At 45.7% G+C, this 21,168-nt stretch overlaps 1 protein-coding gene across 1 annotated transcript in view; it reads left to right on the top strand.

The window, feature by feature from the left end:
• The window catches only part of PLB1 (phospholipase B1), a 201,933-nt gene that overhangs the window by 70,352 nt on the left and 110,413 nt on the right, over nt 1-21,168 (top strand). Inside the window, exons 5-6 of the mRNA XM_067703362.1 lie at nt 2,532-3,069; nt 8,824-9,012. Of these exons, the coding sequence (XP_067559463.1) occupies nt 8,955-9,012 (58 nt within the window). The 5' untranslated portion in view covers nt 2,532-3,069; nt 8,824-8,954. The remainder of the gene's footprint in view (nt 1-2,531; nt 3,070-8,823; nt 9,013-21,168) is intronic.

Here is a 21,168-nt window from a genome sequence, read left to right as displayed (position 1 = left end):
AAGTTTCATAGGGGAAGAAAGAGGAAATGCTGGCAGTCTCCGATTGGCAAGCATTTTCTTCGGGGGGATCTTGGAAACAGGGGAGACTCTGATAGACCTTCAAATCTATTTGCCAGTCCTTGATTGGCTCACTATCCATCAGTTATAAGACTGGGAAATTTTCAGATTTTCCTGGGGTTTTATTAGGAGGATTATTTTGAGAGATTTCTCAAGCATAGGAGGACACCTGGGCCAGACAGAGACCAAGCAGGGCTCCCTTCCTTTGTGTGGTGATGTATTGTTCTTGGTCCCAAGAGTGCAATTCTTGGGACACAGTTTCCTCCTGTGTGCAAAGTTGCAATGGGACTTTGCAGAGACTGTGCAGGTGGTTCCAATAGGCCCATGTTTGGATGGCTGACAAAATTAAGTAAGTGATGTAACGCAGCTACAGAGAGGGCAGGAGCAGTTAATCTGCCATGAGGTAGCACTGGCTTCTGTTCACCAGGGGCTCCGGAGGGTGACTGGAGCCAGGCTGGGTATTTTCATCAATGTAGCAGTTGTTGAGCATCTGCTGACATCAGGCCCTGTGCTAAGTACTAAGGACACAGCAGAGAACCATTTGGCCCTTGCCCTACTGGAGTTTGCAATCAGAAAGACAGGATAGACCTTGAACGAGCAATTCCAAGTGTGTTGAATATTGGAGGAGAAGCAAGGCCAGGGAACCATGAGACAGGGCCTGACACTCGCTGGGCCAGAGAAAGCATTTTAGGAAGAAATATTTATGCTGAGCCTGGAAGGAGAGCTAGTGAGGCCAAGGGGTGGGAAGGGGATTGGTGTGGCCTGAGAGTTCCAGGCAGAGGGAACAGCATGTGTTAAGGCTCTGAGGTGGCAAAAAGGATGACACGTTCAAGGAAGTGAAAGGAGCCCAGCAAGCCTGGGGTCCGAGCAAAAAGGTAGAGGAGGGCTTAAGGCTAGAGGGAGGAGGGGGACATGCAGGGCCTTAGAAAGCACGCCAAGATGGTTAGACTTCGTCCAAAGGGCAGTGGGAAGCTGTCAAAGGCTTTTATACGAGGGTGTGACATCAGATTTGCACTTTGAAAAGATCCTTCAGGCTGTTGTGTGAAAAAAAAAAAAAAAACCAAGATTGGAACAAGCAAGAGGGGACATGGAGCAGATATTACAGCCATTCAGGGAAGCAGAGATGGTGACATGGGCCTGGGGTGGGGCGGTGAAGACAGAGAACGATGAGTGAGCTTACGAGGTGATTGAGGGTCTAGAATTGATGGGACTCAGCAATGAATGATCTGTTGGGGCTGAGGAGATGAAGGTTTCAAGAATCATTCTTGGGTCTGTCTACAACCACTGCTGCCACTTCCTGTAGGAGTGCAAATGAGTGCAGGAAGAGCATACGGCCTGTTCTTAACCCCTTGAGTTTGAAGTCCTATGAAGCATCAAAGTAGAGATGCTGAGTCAATGAATCAATAAGTTTATGGGGTTTGAAGGTTGAAAGAGAGGGCTGGCTGGAAATGGAAACGTAGGAGTCAGTGATGCACAGATTTTAAATGAAGCCATGGGGGTGTGTGTGTGTGGTTGGGGGGTGAGATCACCTTGGGAGACAGAGAAAGAAAGAGGAAGGTCCAGGCCAGAGTGTTGAGGAGCTCCAGAAGCAGAGGGGGAGCTGGCAAAGGAGTCTGAAAAGGAAGAACTGGAGAGAAGAAAGCAGGAAACTACAGACGTGCAGGCCCAGGACAGCACTTTCTGAGAAGAAGGGTAGCAGTCAGCCGTTAAATGCTGCTGAGATGTCAGGTAGGACGAGGTCTGAGGGCCTCACCGTCCACTGGATTGAACAAATTGTTGATCTTAGAGTACGTCTGCTAGAGTGACAGGAGCAGAAGCCACGGTGGAGGGCAGGGGAGATGAGCGAGGGTAAAGGGTTTTAAAAGGTCACCCCCTCGGGGATGGGCGAGGGGTTGTGGTGGCCAGCCTGCAGGGGCTGGTCCAGGAATCCAGGCGAGAGATGCTACAGGTCAAGAGCCTAGCGCCTCGCTCTGCTTAAGAAAACCTGGATCTCAATGTCTGCAGAGAGGAACAATTGGAAACTTGGCTCCAGGTGGCTCCCAGAGCAAAGATGAAAGGGAGTGGGGCGTAGGAGGAGGCGTCCGGGGTTTCCATGGAGACCACCCTGAGCTTCCGGCCGCTCTCTGGAGAGCCTGGGATTAAGGCCTACAGCCCTGGGTGTTCCTGGTCACACGTGTTTGGCCCCTAAGAGGCCTACAAGGGTCAATCAAGGAACAAACGGAAATGAACAAAAGTAAGGAAGTATTGTGTCTTGGGCTGAGGACCGGCCTTTGGGGCAGAAAAAACAGTATTAAAAATCTGGTCTCACCACCTGCTCTCCGTGTGATCTTGGGCAAGCTTCTAAACATTTCTGTGGTTTCTTAGAGACTGTCTTCAGAGATGTTACAGTATGAAAATGTACGGGGATTAGAATGGAGAAAATTAGGAATTTGAAAATTCCTTTTCCTCAGGTTTTCTCTTCTGGGTTCTAACAGGTTATAACCCTGCAGTTACAAAGAAGGTCCTTCCAGAATCAGGGAGAGAAGAAAGGAGTACAGGCTGGCCTGCCTCAGCCAGCAGTGCCCCGAAGAGAGGCACACAGGCGCTCCCTGGGACACAGAGCCTGAGGTGACAGAGCTCCGCGGGGCTGTGCCTCATCTAGACCTGGCTGCGCTGATGACTGGAGCCCAGCGCAGATCTGCCTGCCCAGCCCCGCCTGGCCCAGCAGGCCCGTCTGCATCGGCGCCCTGGGACAGAAGGCCGGCCCCCTCCCACTCCCAGCCCCCTTGCACGGCCCTCTCCCCAGGTGATGCCCATCACAGGTAAACAGGGAGCCGGCCAAGCAGGCACACTTGTGCATTGTTGTCATTACTAAGGCTGTCAACACTGCGTGCAGCGTGTGTGAGGGTGGCTGACGGCCCAGCTCCACAGCAAGCTGGCGACGCCAGGCCACAGCCGTCTCCTGCCCCACAGCCCAAGGCCCAGAGGCTCCAGCCTGGATCAGCAGTGCGGATGGAGAGACGTCGACAGCTGGTAAGCTGCCCCGATTTGGTGGTAGAGAGGCGCTCTTCCGTCTCTGGATCCGTGGTCCGGGAGAAGCCCTCCTAGCAAGTGGTCCGCTCTGAACACAGGCCAGGGAAGCATGTGGGGTCAGGCCACGAGGGGCTGCAGGAACCAGGATCCTCCCGGCATGGTCCTAAGCACGCGAGGTTCCCAGGAAAGGCCAGGAGACTGTGGTTATTCCCTTTGGATTTGAGGAACAGATCGTAACTCTCAAAGGATGCAAAAGAAATGGAATAAGGGAAATCTTAGCCACATGGCACGGTTCCCTCAGGAGCACCCCCCTCAGTGGGCAGAGGACTCTCACACCACTTCTCTCCCCAGGGCACTCCCCCGGCCCTGCCCCGGGGATCTCAGCTCTGGAAGATCCAGGGAAGAGCTTCTCCTGTGTTCCAGTGCCTACTGGCCATGCTGGCCGACCTGTCTCCATGGGAACCCTCTTCCCAGAATGGAGGTGCGGGCCCTGGTTTTTATGTTGGTATCTGCTAGTGCAGGGTCTGTGTCGAGTGTCTCTGACTTGAACCTGACCACTCCTGGGCTGTGGTAGAGAGGGCAAACACTCTGGGTTCTACCCTGAGTAGCTGAGCAATTGGGCAAGTTACTAATCCTCTCTGGGTTTTCATTTCTTATCAGTAAAACTGGCCTAAAAATTCCATTGCTGCACGTGGTTGGGGTGATTCAGCCCTACATGATGAATGGGGAAAGAGCCCTGGACTTGAATCAGGGAATCCAAGACCCTTAGTCACAGACTGGCCCTCCGGCTTTCTCTGCCTCGGTCTCCCCCTCTGTACAATGGGGGTGGAGGGGACTGACTAGATAGCCGCTAAGGTTCAGGTGCTCTCTGACCAGTTCTGACCTAATCCCTGCTGCTTTCCTGCCTCTGGGTGGGATCCTCCCGAGGAGGGGAAAGGAGGTCACAGCCGGGCGTCCACCAACTGGAATGGAGCAGAGCATCCCTGTTTGGTTCTCTGGTCCTCCTGAGATGGCCTCCACAGGTTAGTGGGTACCCGGAGCCCAGGCCGTGAGGCGGTCAGGCTGGGTGGCCCGCTCAGACTCAGCGCCCAGGAGGGAATGGTCGTACTGCCAGACTCTCCTGCCCAGCTGGGTGCATGAGCCAGAGGCTGCCCTCCACCAACGCACAATCAGACTCCTTCCCGGGTTTCCCTCCGGAAGGGTGTTTAAGACCATTTCATCAGGCTCATCTCTCAGTCACGCCTGGGAGAAACTCACAGCTGTGGAGGTAGAAGACGTGGGTCAGAACCTCCTCTTTACAACTTACTGGTTGGGTGACCTTAGTCAAGGCTTTTAAGCCTCATGAATGTAGCTGATATTAAATGAGATAATTCATTTATGAGTTTGATTAGAGCATGCCTGGCACCTAGTAGGTGCTCAGCAAATGCTGTTCAAGTCTTCACCTGGGTGTAGGTGCACTAAGGTGTACAGATGGGGAAATGCATTGACGACACCCCCAAGCCCTGCTCGGGGCGGGGGAGGGTGGGAAGGGGCTTGGGGGCTGTCTGGCTGATCATCTCAGGCTGCAGATCGCCCCATCTGCTCAGACTCTGTTGTGCAAATACCACCATCTTCCGTGTGCTGGGAGGCATAAAGGTTGGGAAGCACTGGGGGGTCTGGGGGGCTCAGAGTCTGGAGATGGTGGATGAGAGGGGGAGAGAGGGACCAACAAGCAGAACAGCGTGTGATTTGGAGGATGTCAGGGCTTATGCCGTCAGGGCCACATGCTCCCCATCTGTAAATGGTGGCCAGTTGGTGACGGTGCCCTTCTCTGCACAAAGGTTTGTGCGAGAGAGAGGTACCCTATATGCTTGAAGTAGGCAGCTCGTCTCACCCCTTCCCCAACGGCTGTTGTCCAGTTCTTCACACTGCACGTGAGAACATGGAATTCATGCCACCAGTCTCACAGGCCGGGAAACCAAGATGCAAGGAAGAGGAAAAGCCTGCGGGTGGTAACGGGCACCATGGCTGTTCTGGAACTGTAGCCCACACATCCTGGTGCTCAATGACTGGGCCTCTCCAGGCGCCAGAATCTGGCCCTTTCCCCATCTACTCCCTGACCTCGGAGGGAAGCTCCAGCATTTTACCCAGGGTTCCTGTGGGTTTCCTCTCTGGAGAGGCTGCCAGGTCAGTCTGACTTTGTCAGCATCCGTGGCCTGTTCTGGCATCAAGCCACGTCCCAGGGACCTTTGGCTCGTCCAGAACAGCAGAGATGAAGCCCTCTTCATCCCTCAGTGCTGGGCAGGCCTGGCTCAACTGGAATCCATCATTAAACTTGATGCCCAACTCCCAGCCTAGGCCAATTAATTCAGAAGGTCCGAGGGTAAAGCCCAGGCACAGGTATTTTTCTTGAAAGCTCTCCAGGTGATTCCAATGTGCAAGCCAGGCTTGAGAACCAAGGAGCTGGGAGAATAATCGTGACCTTGGGGAAGACCATGGGCTGTGAGCTTCAATGTTGCTTGTCCATTATTTTTTCCCATCGTGCTTCATGGTATTAGAGCATTGTGCCTGTCTCTTTCTCCTCAGTGTTCTGTCCTAAAACATGATGTGTATCCCTTTCATCTTTTCTGTTCTGTCCTGTTGAGCTGATCTTTTTATAGTAGGCTTGGTCTCTTTCCTTTTTATTCTGACTTTCATTCATTTATTTATTCATCCAACATTGAATGAATGCCTGCTATGACAGGCAATGTGCCAGCCGTGGGGGACATAGCAAAGAACAAGGAGGACAGGTCTCATGGAGTGTATGTTCTACTGGGATTTGCCCTGTCGTTTTTTTTTTTATTACTAATGCTGTGATATTTGAAAATTGTATTTTTTCTAGACATGCATTGCTGGTCCCTTCTTCATTTTGTCTCTTACTTGTTCATTCCTTAATTAAACTCTTCTTATCATTAGTATATTGATTATAAGAAAATCCGCTGCCCCAGGGAAGCTAAATCTGCTCAGTTACTTGCACTGGACAGTGTTTTGCCCGTGTGTGTGTGTGTGTGTGTGTGTGTGTGTGTGCATCCAGGCTTGTGTTTTGTATCCACAGGAACACTGGCATCTAGGTAACACTCAGGTTTGGAGACGCCTAATCCAAGCCTCTTTTCCCTTCTGTGGCTGGGAAGGGCTTGGAGAACACAGGCTTGGTTAAACCAGTTGTCTCTGCCTTTGGAGAAGAGTTAACCCATGAATGAAGATTTGTTGAGGGCCTCGTATGTGCAGGACACCGAGCTAGGTGCTCTGTGGGGAGGGGTGCCAGGGGTGCCAAGACGACAGGAAGAGAAAGGCCCAACTTCTCCCTCAGGAGGCCTACCAGGATCCTGCGACTTAGTTCCATGCAGGAATGAGTGACACGAGGCCGTCATGGTGAGGGCCAGTAGGTGCTTCAGAAAAGCTGAAACTGGGGCAGACAATTCTCAGGGCATGAGTGGCATCCGTGCAGATTATTCTGAAATTGACACCCCTGGTTCCACCCCTGCCACAGTTCTGGTGTGTACCCTTCCTCTTCTAGCCATGGGTCTTTTGTAAGATAGGCACCAGTGGGTACTTGTCCTAAATGACAGGCACACATTCTACCACATTGGCAGAGCTCACCCAGGAGCCAGGGATGAGGTTTTCCTTTGTTGAAAGAAGAGAACAATTTTATTTACTATGGCTCACAACCATTAAAAAGAATCACAGGCACCTTGTGGTTTCTTGGACAACAGCACACTCTCAGCTTTTTTAGTCACTAAGATGCCTTCTGACCAAGGCATGGACTGCCATCCCTAAAAGATTTGAATTCATGGGCCTGTGCCTTTCGCGAAAGGAACACCTGCTGATTGTTGCTAAAATCTGAAGTGAAGCATCTTACCTTCTCTAGGACATGTCCTCGTAGGACATTTTAGTGGCAAAAATCAGAGAAGCTTATAAGCTTTTGGAGTTTGCCTCTGGCTTTTGACAAGTCCTTTGTCCATTGTTTTCACAGCTGCTAATAGATCACATAGGTCATCAGTGCTAATTAAGCTAACACCTAACGAGCACACCACAGAGGATGACAAGAATGCCCCCAAAAATGTTATTCCCCCACTGCCTCACAGTTGATGAGAATTCCTTGATGAGCTGACAGGACTCAAAGATTTTTTTATCTAAGAGAGAATTCAGTCTGTACTATATAAAAATGCTTCACACAGGTTAAGTATGTGTTTAAGTCATTTCTCAATTTTTCTAAATGGAAAAGAGGTGAGAAGTTGGTATGTGTGCCAGTCCAGCTGGGCCATAATGGTCATGGAGAGAAGCAGTAAGAGACGGAAAGGAGTACACAGACTGCAGAGCTAGGCTATTTCTGCCCATTTCCCATCACGCTTCCCACCCCACCTCCAACTGGCTTAACCATGAGTGGGGACCTATGAACACCCATTCAGTCCAAGTAGGTTCAGGGATGCTCCTCGAAGCTGTTGGTGGCCTGGAGCTGAGTGGACTCCTGACATCATTGTAGCAGGACAGCAGCTTTGGGTCTCTCATTGAGCTTTGTGGGAAGTCTGGTGAAGATAACAAGCGTCAGATGCTCAGAAGCATCTAGTCCAAATGGCCCCTGCACACACGCCTTGGGTTTACTTCTTCCTTCTCTGCCTTGTGTGCCGCCCTCTGCCAGGCTCCAGGACCAGCCGGTGGTCAGCTGGTCAAGTTGTATCAGTGCGTCCACACTCTCGGTGTGACCTGAGACCTCCGTGCAGCCCGAGCCTTAGGCACAGCTAAACCAGTGGTCACCCACGAGCCACATTTTTCTGAGCAGGTGAAAAAGGAAAACGACATCTTAATATCTGGAAGCCAGAAACAAGGGGCCGCCCACTTAGTCTTCACTTTATACTTAAGAGAACCCAACTGTGATTTTAAACATTTGAGAAAAGTGTCAGCAGATCAAGACCTGAGGTTGGGTGATAGAAACCGACTCCAGACTCCTAGCTAGATCTCAGAAGTCAGGCTCTCAGCCTTGCTGCCATAAGGGTCACCAAAATGCAAGGATGATTTAAATATATTTGTTCTATTAACTAAAGGCCATTGTTCCTTGATACTTGTGGGGAAAAAATTCAACGTTACCCCCTCAAGGCTTGTCACCCAGGCTTTAAACTCCAGCGCCATCGGCCCAGTTTGGACGCAGCCCAGCATTCTGACTTCGTTTGCCCAAAGGAAACTTCTAGTTCTATCGGATGAGTTCCATGGCTCACCTCTCTGGCTAACATCTGTCAGTTCAACATGCAGACAATAAACGTGCGGCACACACTTCAGCCCAACACTCCCAGCCACCCCGGCTCTAGGCGCAGGGCTCGGAGAAAACCTCTCTGTGCCGTGGAGGCTAGGGAACCCAGAGACACTCCTGAGACACTGTGGGGACACATTGCCCACTAGAGAGCTCACATTCGGAGGTGGCTGGTTTACAGTTGTTACAGAGTACTTTCTCTCCTTTCATGGCTTTTAGTTCCATAGCTTACAGCGGAAAAGCTGGGGCTAACCTAAGGGATGCCCCCCGAGCTCTGACGGCTGTGGCCGACCTGGGATTCCAGCCCAGTGCCAGCAATTTCCAGTCCCCCGACGCTAGCAATTTCTGGGCACTCATCATCCTGGAAGGCCAGGCGAAGGGGGCTGTGTGGTCCTGGTCTTCTGGTGCCTTTGTCTAGAACATGCCACCCATCTTTGACCCATCTACCTTGAGAAGTCGTCTACCTAAATGTTAATATTTATCATTTACAGCTGGTCACTGCCCCTTTCAAAGGTGAAGACAGTAAAATTTATGACGGGCGTCCTATCAGACAACAGAGGAGCATAAAAGCAGAAGGAAGAGTGATAGCCCATCGGTCGGCGGACGTCTGGAGGGTTCCAGCATGGGGCTGCGGCCACCCACTTTCCTCCTGGGGCTGCTGCTGCTGCTGCTGGGGCGAGGTAAGTCTGCCTTTTGCTCAGAGGGCAACCAATGGGTCAGCCCTGCCGGTGTCCCATGTTGCTTCGGCACAGAGCTTGGGAGAGGAATTTTCAGTGAGCACGAAACGCACAGGTGAGAATAAGCAGGCTGCAGTGCTGAGCTTAAGTGCCCACAGCTGTGGGGGATGGGCAGGTCTTAGGACAGGTGAGAAGCGTGGGCGGGCAACAGCCCCGTGGTGGGGAAGCAAAAAGCCATAGGTGTAGGAGTCGTGAAGACCCGGATTCTACTGCTCCGTGCTGCGTGGCCTTGGGCAAGTCCTACCTCCCTGGACCTTGCTTCTTAACATGGAAAAGTACCACTGTGACCACTAATGGTAAGCACATTTTGATCATTACGTGGGCTTTGTTCGTTTTTGCTGAAAGGGCAGAGGAAGGCAGATTTGAGGATGATGAATCCTACAGGATTGCACCGCGCTCGTTAGTACTACTGACTCCGACCGCAACGAGTGGGCCCAAGCCAGGGCTTTGGATTTCTTCTGAGCTAATGGGTAGAAGACAGTGCCTCTGTCCCTCTTCTCCCAGCCCCTGGCTCTACCTTCCTCCCTTTGTTCAGAAAGGCGGGATCTTTTAAACCGAAGAGGGCCTTAAAGATGATTTTTTTTTTTTTTTTTTTTGCGGTACGCGGGCCTCCCACCGTTGCGGCCTCTCCCGTTGCGGAGCACAGGCTCCGGACGCGCAGGCCCAGCGGCCATGGCTCACGGGCCCAGCCGCTCCGCGGCATGTGGGATCCTCCCGGACCGGGGCACGAACCCACGTCCCCTGCATTAGCAGGCGGACTCTCAACCACTGCGCCACCAGGCAAGTCCCTTAAAGATGATTTTTTAACTGTCTCCAAATGAGAGGCCTGGGCCCAGAGTCAGAAAGCTCTTGCCCTGGAGCCCGCAGAGGGAGAGGAGGAGGCGGGGACAGAGGCCGGGGCCTGGCTGGGGTCCAAGCGCTGCTTCGGCTACCTACCTGGGACATGTCGGTCGCCCTCTCTGAGTCGCTGGGTGGGATGCGAGGCCAGAGAGAACGATAGTGCCTGCTCTGCTTCCTGCACTGGTGACTGCATTTTCCTGATTACTCCTGAGGCTTAGGAATCTTTATGTTTATGGACCATTTGAATTCTTTCACGCAGTGACCGTTCTAGTGTGTTTCCCTTTTTTTCAACAGGTTGTCCTTTTTCCCACTGATTTCTTTTTAGTTGTTCATATGGGCTGAGCACTTGCTGTTTGTTGGTATAACCAACAAGTATCTTCTGAAGCTTGTCTTTCATTCTCTTTATGGAGACTTTAAGTGAACAAACTTCCTAATCTGGGGGGGAAGTAAAGGGAGACCAGCCAAATGAGAACAAACGGAGGCATGTATTCCAAGGTTGCTATGGTAAAAGCTGCTATCATTTGCGTTTGGCAGAGACTCCGAGGCAGGCAGGGGAGTGGGAAAGCTTGACGACGGAAAAGGGGAAGGCTTCAGGGCTGCTCTGACTGGCGGCTGTTGCCAGGGGGAAACTAGCTGCAGGTGGCTAACTAGAAACCAGGCATCTTAAATGATTCGTTTGGGAAACATATGTGGCTTTCTCTGGTTGGTCCTGAGTTGGAAGCAGGGACAAAAGTTGGGGAGCTGCAGACATGGGCCAAGTCCTGACTGTTCTAGGCTGATTCCTTGCCCGTCTACTGCAGATGTGTGGGTCACAGGTATATTGTCATCTATGGTCTGGCCATTGTCTGTCTGTAGACTGTCTGTCCATTTCTAAAGTTTTTTTAATCTTTTCTGGTGTGTGCTCTTTGTGTCTTCTTAAAGAACTTCTCTCTGGCCTCAGGGTCATGAAGATATTATCCTATATTTCCTTCTAAAAACTTTATAAATTGCTTTTCTCACTGGGTCTTTTTAAAGACATCTGGGATTGATTTTGGTGACTACTGTAAGAGGAGAACCTAGTTTTATGTGTTTTTTCATGAAGATACCTGGTTGTCTCAGCACCATTTATTGAAAAGTCAGTTGCTTCCTCACCATTCTGAAGAGCCTCCTCTGTTCATATATAAAGGACTCATACGTGCATGCATCTGTTTTAAAACTCTGTTTTGATTTATTTGTCCCATTGTCTATCCCTGTGCCAGTAGCGCATTATCTTAATTCTGTAGTTTTGTACTAAGCTTTATTATTTGTGAGAAACAAGTCTTTCTGTTTTTTATTCTTTTTTTCTGTTTGTTTTTGTTTTTGCGGTACGCGGGCCTCTCACCGCTGTGGCCTCTCCTGCTGCGGAGCACAGGCTCCGGACGCGCAGGCTCAGCGGCCATGGCTCACGGGCCCAGCAGCTCCGCGGCACGCGGGATCCTCCCAGACCGGGGCACGAACCCGCGTCCCCTGCATCAGCAGGTGGACTCTCAACCACTGCGCCACCAGGGAAGACCTTTTCTTCTTCTTTAGAAGTGACTTGGCTTTGAACTTTCACAATTTTACTATTTGTCAATTTCTACCCCCCCAAAAAAACAAACCTGTTGGGCTTTTTTTTGATAGAAATCGCTTTTACTTCTGTGATCAAGTAGGGGAAAACAGACATCTTTACAATATTGAGTCTTCCAAATCATGAGCTTATAATTAGACCTTTAATGCCTCTCAATGCTTTATAGTTTTCTCTGAGGTCTTGCATATGTTTTGTTAAATTTATTCTTAGGTATCTAATACTTTTGGTGTATGATAAATGGAATGTTAAATTGTCATTTTGAAAATGTTATTGGTATATAGAAATAAATTTTTAATTTTGTACCCAATTAAACTCTTATAAATTTTAGTAAGTTATCTGTATATTCTTTTGAATTTTCTGTATACACAATCCTGCCAGTGATGACGGTCTTGTTGCTCTCTTTTCAGCCTGTGTGCCTTTTCTTTCTTTTGCCTTACTGTGCTGGCTGGTGCCTTCACTACAACTGTTCATAGCAGTGACGGTTGGACACACTCTTGTCTTATTCCCAAGTTCAAAAGGAAAGTGTTTAATGTTTCGTCAGTAAGTGTGGTGTTTGCTACAGGCTTTTCTGAGACGCTCTTTATGAGACTAAGAAAGTTCTATTTTATTCCTAATTTGCTAAGTGGTTTTAAAAAAAATCATAAGTGGGTGCTGAATAAATTTTTCTGCACTTATTGAGATGATTGTATGATTTACTCTAATCTGCTAATATGGTGAATTAAGTTAATTGACTTTTTATTATTTTGTTCATTTTTTTCAGTCATTGCTTGTTAAATTCACCAAAGACTGCACATTGCATTTACTTGTGCTGCCTCTTTAAACCCTTTTAATCTAGAGTAGTTCTTTAGCCTTTTTTTTCCCTTTCTTTCTTTTGTGTGTGTGTGTGTGTGTGTGTGTGTGTGTGTGTCCTTGAAAATTTGAGGCTGGCTTTTTTTGTGCCCACTGCAGTTTGGATTGGTCCAAACTGTTTCTTTGTTGCTAGAATCAGATTAAACTCTTCAGGTAGAAATACAATGCAGATCATTGTTGTGTCCTTGATGTGTAACATTCAGCGATACATGTGACGTTAGCAAATATTTTCATTGGTGATGTTAAATTTGATAATTTGGTTAAGTTGGTGTCTGCCAGCTTTCTCCCTTGTAAAGGTACCTCCCCCCATGTGATTTATAAGTTGTCTGTAGGGAGATACTGTGATACCGAGTGACTGTTCTTATACCCAATGGTTTTTAGCATCCATTGATGATTCTTGGCTGAATTATTACCATGGTAAGTGTAAGATGGTGATTTTAAAATGGCTATCATTCCTCCTACTATTGTTAGTTGGCATTCCTCCATAAAATAAAATTCTCTGCCCCACTCTTTTAAGGTTTTATCTTTCTCATATAAAATGGACATATGGATTCTTTTATTAATCAGTATATTATAACCCAGTCCTGTCATTACTCATTTTGATGCTCAAGTTATTGGCCAGTGAGAGCCACTTCAAGCTGATTCCTGTTTCCCCATCAATTTTTTAGCACTTTTTAGCTTTATGGAACAAGTTATTCCAGGCTAATCTTCTATTTTCCCTATCTCACCATGCAATTAGCAACGTCTTTAAGGTGCCAATTGATAGGGGATTTTATTTAGAAACCAAGATCGAGATGCCAGGGGTGTTCATTGCTTCTGGAGTGTCATTATGTCTAAGTTCTCTCAGTGGACAGAGCCAAGAAATATTGTTTTCTTTTTAATGAGATGAATTTATACAGATATCTCTTAATTTTAGTTAGAATTAGGCTTTTATCTCCTTCCTGTATTCCTGATTTGTATTGTCCTTATCCCACAGTGTAAGCTGAGGTTACAAAAATATTGATAAATTTATTCATTTGCTGAATCCTACAGTACATCCAACACAATATTGGAATTACTGCAACAATAACACCACCACAAACAAAGTTCGAAATCTCTTTGTGGTTCTTTTGTCCTTAGAATATGTCCCACACAGGGTATATAATCAAAATACTTTGATCAAAATCACTTGTATTAACTCTTTTTCTTTTGTTCTCTCTGTGTGGTTATGTTATGTATTTGACATATAGTTAAATTTGTCTCTGTTTCTATTCACTTATAAAGTTTCTCCCATTCTTGATTTTACTTTAGTTTTTGAATATATAAAGCATTAACATGGTTCAAAAGTTCAAAAGTGTGAAAAGATATACCCGGAGAAGTGTCATTCCCATCCCTATCCCATCCATCCCATTTCCACCTATCCCTGTCGGTAACCAATTTCATTATTGTCATATCCTTTCTATGTTTCTTTTTGCAAATATATATTCTTATATTTTCTTCCTTCTTGCACAAAGTTAATCTACTATAAACTTCTTTTTCATCTTGATTTCTTTTCACTTAATAATATATCCTGAAATTACATTATATCTGTTCAGAAATCTTTTTTATTTTTTTCCAGCTGTAGGATATTCCATTGTGTACCATATATATTCAACCAGTCTCCCAATATGCACACTAGATTGTTTCCAATATTTTGCTACTTTAAGTAATGCTGTCATGAACAATTGTGTACATATGTCTTATTCATGTTGTTGGAGGGAGAGCTTAGGGTAAGTTCCTAGAACTGGGATTTCTGGGTCAAAGGATAAAAACACATATAGTTTTGTTAGATATTACCAAATTTCCCCCCAACCATAGGGATTATACCATTTTACATTCCCATTGGCAATATATATGAAAATGCCTACTTCTCCAAAGCTTGACAATAGAGTGTATTGTCAGGCCTTAGAATTTTTGCAAATGTCACATATGAGAAGTAGTATTTTAGTTTTAAATTCTCTGCTTGCAAAGGAAGTTGTCTTTTTTTTTTTTTAAAGACCATGTGGTCTCAGGTTCCAGAATGCAACGAAAAAGGGTAAGCTCCAAAAGCATCAACACTTTTCAAGTCTCATGCTTGCATCATCTTTGATAATGTCCCATTGACCAAAACAATTCATATGGCCAACTGCAGGTTTAAGGGGTAGAGAAATAGTCTTCTCCTCTTTTGGGGAGGAACAGCAATGTTATACTGCAAAGTGACATACATTCAAGGATAGGAGAGATTTGTGGCCATTTTGCAATGTACTTCACCTACCTTCATTGCACTTGTTTTCCAGGATTTCATAGCTATTTTTGCATGTTTATTTTTCTATATGAATTTTAGAAACAATTCGCCTAGCTTTAGAAAAAAAAAAGGTATTGGTATTTTTATTGGAATTGCCGTAAATTTGCAAAATAGAGAGAGGCCACTGTATCTTCTAACCAAGCCAGGCCATACATTGATGTATATGAAGGCTTTTACTTTTTGCTATGTTAATTTTATACTTTCTATCTCGCTAAATTATTTCATTGTTTGAATTAGTTTTATCATTGATTCTCCAGAGTTTTCATGGTTAGTCCCACATTATCAACGAATAGAGATATTTTTCCTTTTTCTGCCTTTACTTCTTTTCTTTCCTGATTGCATTGTCTAATACTCCAATACAATGTTAAATAGCAAGGGTGATAGTGGGGATTCTCACCTTGTTCCTGATCTTAGTAGGAAACACATTTTCCCTGTTCAGTTAGATGATGGATTTTGGGAATCATACATACATACACACACATATATGTGTGTTTTCTGTGTTCCCATTAAAGAAGTATCCACAAATTTGTGTTTTCTTGAGTGTTTTCATTTTTATCAGGAATGAACTTTAAAGTTTGTTGAAGGTCTTTTCGGCATCTATGGAAATAAGTGTATTATTTTTTTCCTTTTAGATTTATTATTATGTTGAATGGTTTTCTAATGTTGAATCATCCATACATTCCTGGAATAAAATCAAGTTGGTCACAGTGTACTTTGTTTTTATATACTGCTGGATTTGGTTTGCTAACATTTGCTTAGGATTTTTTTCCCTTATATGTTCATGAATGAGATTGAACTATAACTTTCCTTTCTCTCACTACTGCTGGATTTTGATACCAATGTTATACATTCTCATAAAATAAATTTGGGAGTGTTCCTATTTTTCTCTTTTCTAGAATAGTTTTTAATGGAATTTTTTTTCCTTTAATTGGTAGTAGAACTCACCAATAAGACCATTTAGGCCTGAAATATTATTTTTTGGTGGACTTTTGACTACTGACTCAATTTTTTAATGGTTATGGAATTATTCATATTTACTTCTGCTTAAGTAAGTCTTGGAAAGTTTTATGTTTCACATTTACTTACACACAATTCAGTGAGTCTGCAGTTTGGGATGACTTCAGGGATCTGGTCTCTGTTCCACATAGTGTTGTCTGGGATTGACTTGGAGAGTCTAAAATGCCATATCAGGAGACTTGGTACTGGGGTGCCTTGGTGCCCCTCCGCACAGCCTTTATCTCTACATGAAAAGCCTGGGATTCCTTACCTTGAGACTCAGGGTCCAAAAAGAGCAAAATTGGAAGCCACAAGGCCTTTTAATGCATAGACTCAAGAATAATTTCTGCTGCTTCTGTTGGTAAATGCAAGTTTCAAGGCCAGCGTAGATTCAAGGGGAAGGAAATAGACTTCACTTCTTAAGGGGGGAAGAGTGGCAAAAGTCATATTGCAAAAGTGCATACAGGATGGAAGGAAATGCCATGGCCATCTTTGGAAAAATATACAGTCTATGTTGTATATGTGTTTCCTAGTTCATTCATTTTTGTGTTAATCTTACTCAACATTTGTAGTGTATCTTGAATCTGTGGCTTAATATCTTTCATCAGTTTTGAAAATTTCCCAGCTAGTATCTCTTGAAATATTGCTTTTACTCCACTATTTCTGTCTTTTCTTTCTGCAGTGCCAATTAAATGTTTGTTTGCTTTTCTCACTTTATGTGCCATGTCTCTTAGCCTGTCTTCCAATTTTACCATCTTGTTGTCTTTCTATACTGCATTCTAAGTAATTTATTATAACACATATCCTAGTTTATTCGTTCTTCTTATTGTGTCTAATTTGCTGTTAAACCTGATCATAGATTTGGAAAATTGGTTTTATTTTTCATATTTAATTTACATTTAGTTCTTTACCAAATTTTCAATGTTACTTTTTAAAATAATTTTGTGTTCCTATAAATATCCTCGTTTGTCTTTTATTTATTTATTTTTAAAATTTATTTATTTTTTTGGCTGCATTGGGTCTTTGTTGCTGTGCACAGGCTTTCTCTAGTTGCGGCGAGTGGGGGCTACTCTTTCATTGTGGTGCACAGGCTTCTCATTGCGGTGGCTTCTCTTGTTGCAGAGCATGGGCTCTAGGCGAGCAGGCTTCAGTAGTTGTGGCTCATGGGCTCTAGAGTGCAGGCTCAGTAGTTGTGGTGCACGGACTTAGTTGCTCTGTGGCATGTGGGATCTTCCCAGACCAGGGCTCAAACCCATGTCCCCTACATTGGCAGGCAGATTCTTAACCAGTGTGTCACCAGGGAGGCCCTAGTTTGTCTTTTATTTTTTAAAACATAGTATTTTTATAATTTTTGTCTGATAATTTCAGTCTCCAAAGTTTTTGATCTATTTCTGCTTTGTTTTTTTCTGCTAATACTTGCTCCTGGACACCGTGTTTGTTTATGTGCTTGGTTATTTTTAGTGTGTGGTGCTTTGACTCCTTGAAAAGTTATTTGTGAGATTCTTTGAGGCCTAGGATGAAGGCCTAGGATGAAGATGGCTGTCTTCAGAGACTATATGAACATCATCTTTCAGGCACTTGGGACATTACCATGAAGGATCACTTCAAACTAAATTTGTGGTATGAGGTTGCCTAGAATAGCCAAGCCCCATGCTAAGCACTGTACATATATAACATATTCCCTTTAAGTGGGATGTACTATTCTCCCCATTTTATAGATGAGAAAACTGAGACCCAGAAGTTAAATACTTGCCCAAGTTCATTCAGCTAATAAGCACAGGAGTCTGAATTTAGTCCTGAGACTGAGTCCAGAGCCAGGGCCTTTCACCATCTCCCTGCATTACAATAGAGCCCAAAGGAGGAAAGAACCAAACCAAACCAGTGCTTTTGTTTAAGCTTTAAAATGGGCTCACCAAAACCCATATTAAAACAGATTCCTGCTCTGAAAGTTTTGGTTTAGAAACCTGAAACATCATTATCTCAAAACTACAATTGGCGAAAACAAGTTGGCAAGGAAGTCCCTGTGCCTAGTAAAATACTATTGTCACTAGAATTTCATTTTCCTGGCATGGGTCAGAAGTTCCCCAGGAGACTGTCCTGCTTGTGAATGAAAACTCTTCCCTTGGTAACACACCCATGCCAGGCCTGTCTCTGCGAAGCCAAAGGTGGGAACTGGGTGAACTCATTGTGTAAGGAAAGGAATGCCTCTTTCATTATGAGAACAAGTAAAGTTAGTCAACGTTTGTTTCACAAGGGCCTGGAGTCCTTCCTGGAGGATGCCAGCCCAGCCTTCTAGAAATACTCTTTCCAAATAAGAGTAGAAAGCAATCTTGGAGAACTTCTGGTGGCCCACGTCCTTCCAGTTATTGATGAAGGGTCGGGGGGACTTGTTCAAGTCACCTATCTAGTTGGTGGCAGATGGTGGAACTCTGGTGTCAGACTCTCTCCTCTACATCAGATGCCTGAATCCCCATTCCCAGCCCCCACTTCAGCTCACACACATGCCTCCAAATTCCTGCCCTGAGTAGCGGGCACAGGTATGGGATTTTCTCTGGGGGCTCAGAAGTCCTACTTTCCTGGGATGTCATCTGCACCTTGTAGATTTTGAGGACTTTATTGTCAATCATCATTTTCATCAAGTTGCATTTTTGCTACTGTCAGTTAACTGTCTGAGCACCCTTCTAAGAACCCAAGTAGGGCTGAGCCTGCCAGGGAGATAATAAACCAAATGTACGGAACCCTCTGGGGAGAGAGAACTGATCTGCATAAAAATCACTGGAGAAGAATTAAGTACCAAAATAGGTGTAAGTAGCTGTAATAAAAGCAACAGGATTCAGAAAACTGAGAGATGAATGTGGGCTGGAGAATTTTCACGTGGGAGGTGAAACTCGATTGAGCACGCTGGAGGATGAGTGGGCTTAAGATAAAGGCAGAGGAACAGGGAGGGCATGCAAGTGGGGGAAACAACATACCTAAAGGCAAAGTCAGGGCTCAACGTGATGGGTTTGAGGAGCAGGGAGTGGGCCTATTGGGCTGAAGGGCAGGGCTGGTGATGGGGGAGGTGATGAGTTAGGTAAAGTGAGGTTCTGAAATCCTTAGATGAGAACAGTAGAGATTATTACAGTGTCTTTTTGCTTAAAGAGACTTCTAAAGTGATTTAATCCAAATCTGTTATTTTTACATTTTAAAAAACTAAACCCTATATATAAGATAGATAAACAAGTTCCTACTATATAGCACAGGGAACTATATTCAACATTCTGTAATAAACCATAATGGGAAAGAATATGAAATAGAAAATATATATGTATAACTGACTTATTTTGCTGTACACCAGAAACTAACATAATATTGTAAATCAACTATACTTCAATTAAAAAAAATTTTTTTAAACCCAAAAAAACTAAGCCTTACAGAGGTTAAGTGACCAGTTCAAGGTCATGCAGCAAGTCTAGAATTTGGATTTGCTGTATTGGGAAGGGGAAACTATTAAAGGTTCTTCAGCAGAGGAGTGGCCTAATGGAAGTGGTATTTTGGGCAGGATGAGTCTGCTGGTCAGACATAAAAGGTCATGCACTGAAAGAGGCAACACACTGGTGAGCCAGAGGCTCACCTGGCTCTTAGAAAGAGCCCCAGCAGGGAGTTTGCTGGGCTCTGGGAAGGCCAAGTGCCTTCCTGAGTCCTGAGTCAGGCAGCCATTTCCTCTTGCACTCTTGCATCTCAGGGAGAAGAAGTGGTCCTCGGGCAATGCTCCCTTCTTCAGACCAGAACCTCCCAGTTGTCTCTGGGAGGAGACCTTCCCGATGGGGGAGACGTGAGGCCCCCCCACAGTTTCCTGGGATCCCCCTCCTGTTGGAGCTCACTAATCCTTGCTTCTGCCCCCATCTGGCTTTGGGGGTCCCTGGTCCCTTTAAATTCTGGCCCCTTGGGGCTGAGGCAAAGCTGGAGCAGAGTGATGGTGGAGGGATCAGGGCTCTGACCTGCCACTGCCCAGGACCACTTGTTCATCTTTACCATGGAACTCTCTTCTTTGGGTTGTTCCTTCCTGGCTGTGGCCCCGCCTCAAGTGTCCCCATGAGGAGATTAAGGAAAATACAATCTAAAAGGGAAGCAGTCCTTGTCTGAGGTCATATAATGAACCAAGGGCCAAAGGTCAGGTCAGCTTTGAATGTGCTCTCTCCTGTTAGGACTGCTCTTAGAACCATCTTCCCTCTCCTGGGGCACAAGATGTTTGAGGTTGAGTGTTGGGTGGGCATCAGAGATGGAGACGGGAGGGTGCGTTGGTCTCTGTCCAGGATGGAATTTGTAATGGGTGTCTCCTCGGGGTCATCAGCACAGGGCATGGGTATTTAAAGAACGGTGGTTTGGGACTTCCCAAATTATCTCTAATTTTTTAATAATCTCATCAGACTTAAGGTTGTGTCTACCCAAACATTGTAACAGTGTTAATTCGAAATCATTTTTTGGCATCCTGCTGTTAAATCTATTTCGATTGACTGCTGGGTAAGGTAAGGGCAGCTGAAAATACCTTTCTTGTAGACCCAGCAAAGGAACAAATTTCCGTATGTTGGCAACTCAGGCTACAGAGGAACACACACAAAAAACCTTTGTATAATTGCCCTTTAAAACATTTTTATTTTATATTGGACTATAGTCAATTTATGATGTTGTTAGTTTCAGGCGTACAGCAAAGTGATTCAGTTATACATATACATATATTTATTCTTTTTCAGATTCTTCTCCCATTTAGGTTATTACAGAATATTGAGCAGAGTTCTCTGTGCTATCCAGTAGGTCCTTGTTGGTTATCTATCTTATATGTAGCCGTGTATATATGTTAATCCCAGCCTCTCCATTCCCCACCTTTCCCCTTTGGTAACCGTAAGTTTAACAGACTTTGGTCCCAAGGAAAGCAGGCCAGACTAGGTTAAGGAAAACTGAGCTCCACACACAGCCTTCAATAACTTGCTGAGTGGTCTTTGGCAAGTTTGATAACCTCTCTGGGTCTCAGTTTGCTGAGGTTTTAAAATTCAGCCCACCACAGACATTCTAGAATTCTAAGACAGAGGTCAGTCTAGCTACCCCAGAAAGGTTCTCTGGCCCTTGGGTCGCCCTCACTGACTGTGGCATGTGACTGCCCAAGCACCCTGATAACATCCTGTGCTCCTCAGAGCACTGTTGGTATAGGAGCAGCAGCCATGCATGACCTGTGCGGTGCCTGCTCGCAGGTCGACAACAGCATCCCACAGGCCCTAAGTGTGAATGGGGATAAGATGCTGCACAGGGTGACCGACAAAGCCCAGAAGACCTGCTTACAGCCCAGGACAGCACAGAAGACAATCCCTGGCTGACTTGGGCCCTCCCCTTCCCAGCTTACCCAGATAGCTCACTGGTTAGTGAATGGCGGTGCTGGTGCAAGGCCTGACCCTGCCCTTGCTGGTGTGGTTCGTGTGAGCTGGTGAAAGTTACCTAACCTCTCTAGAGCCTGTCAATCCTGCCTCTACTTACCCTTTAGGGTTGCTGTGAG

This window comes from Pseudorca crassidens, chromosome 14, assembly GCF_039906515.1.
Source record: "Pseudorca crassidens isolate mPseCra1 chromosome 14, mPseCra1.hap1, whole genome shotgun sequence".
NCBI lineage: Eukaryota > Metazoa > Chordata > Mammalia > Artiodactyla > Delphinidae > Pseudorca > Pseudorca crassidens.
Note: the sequence above shows the minus strand (reverse complement) of the source record. Positions and strands in the feature narration are given on the sequence as shown.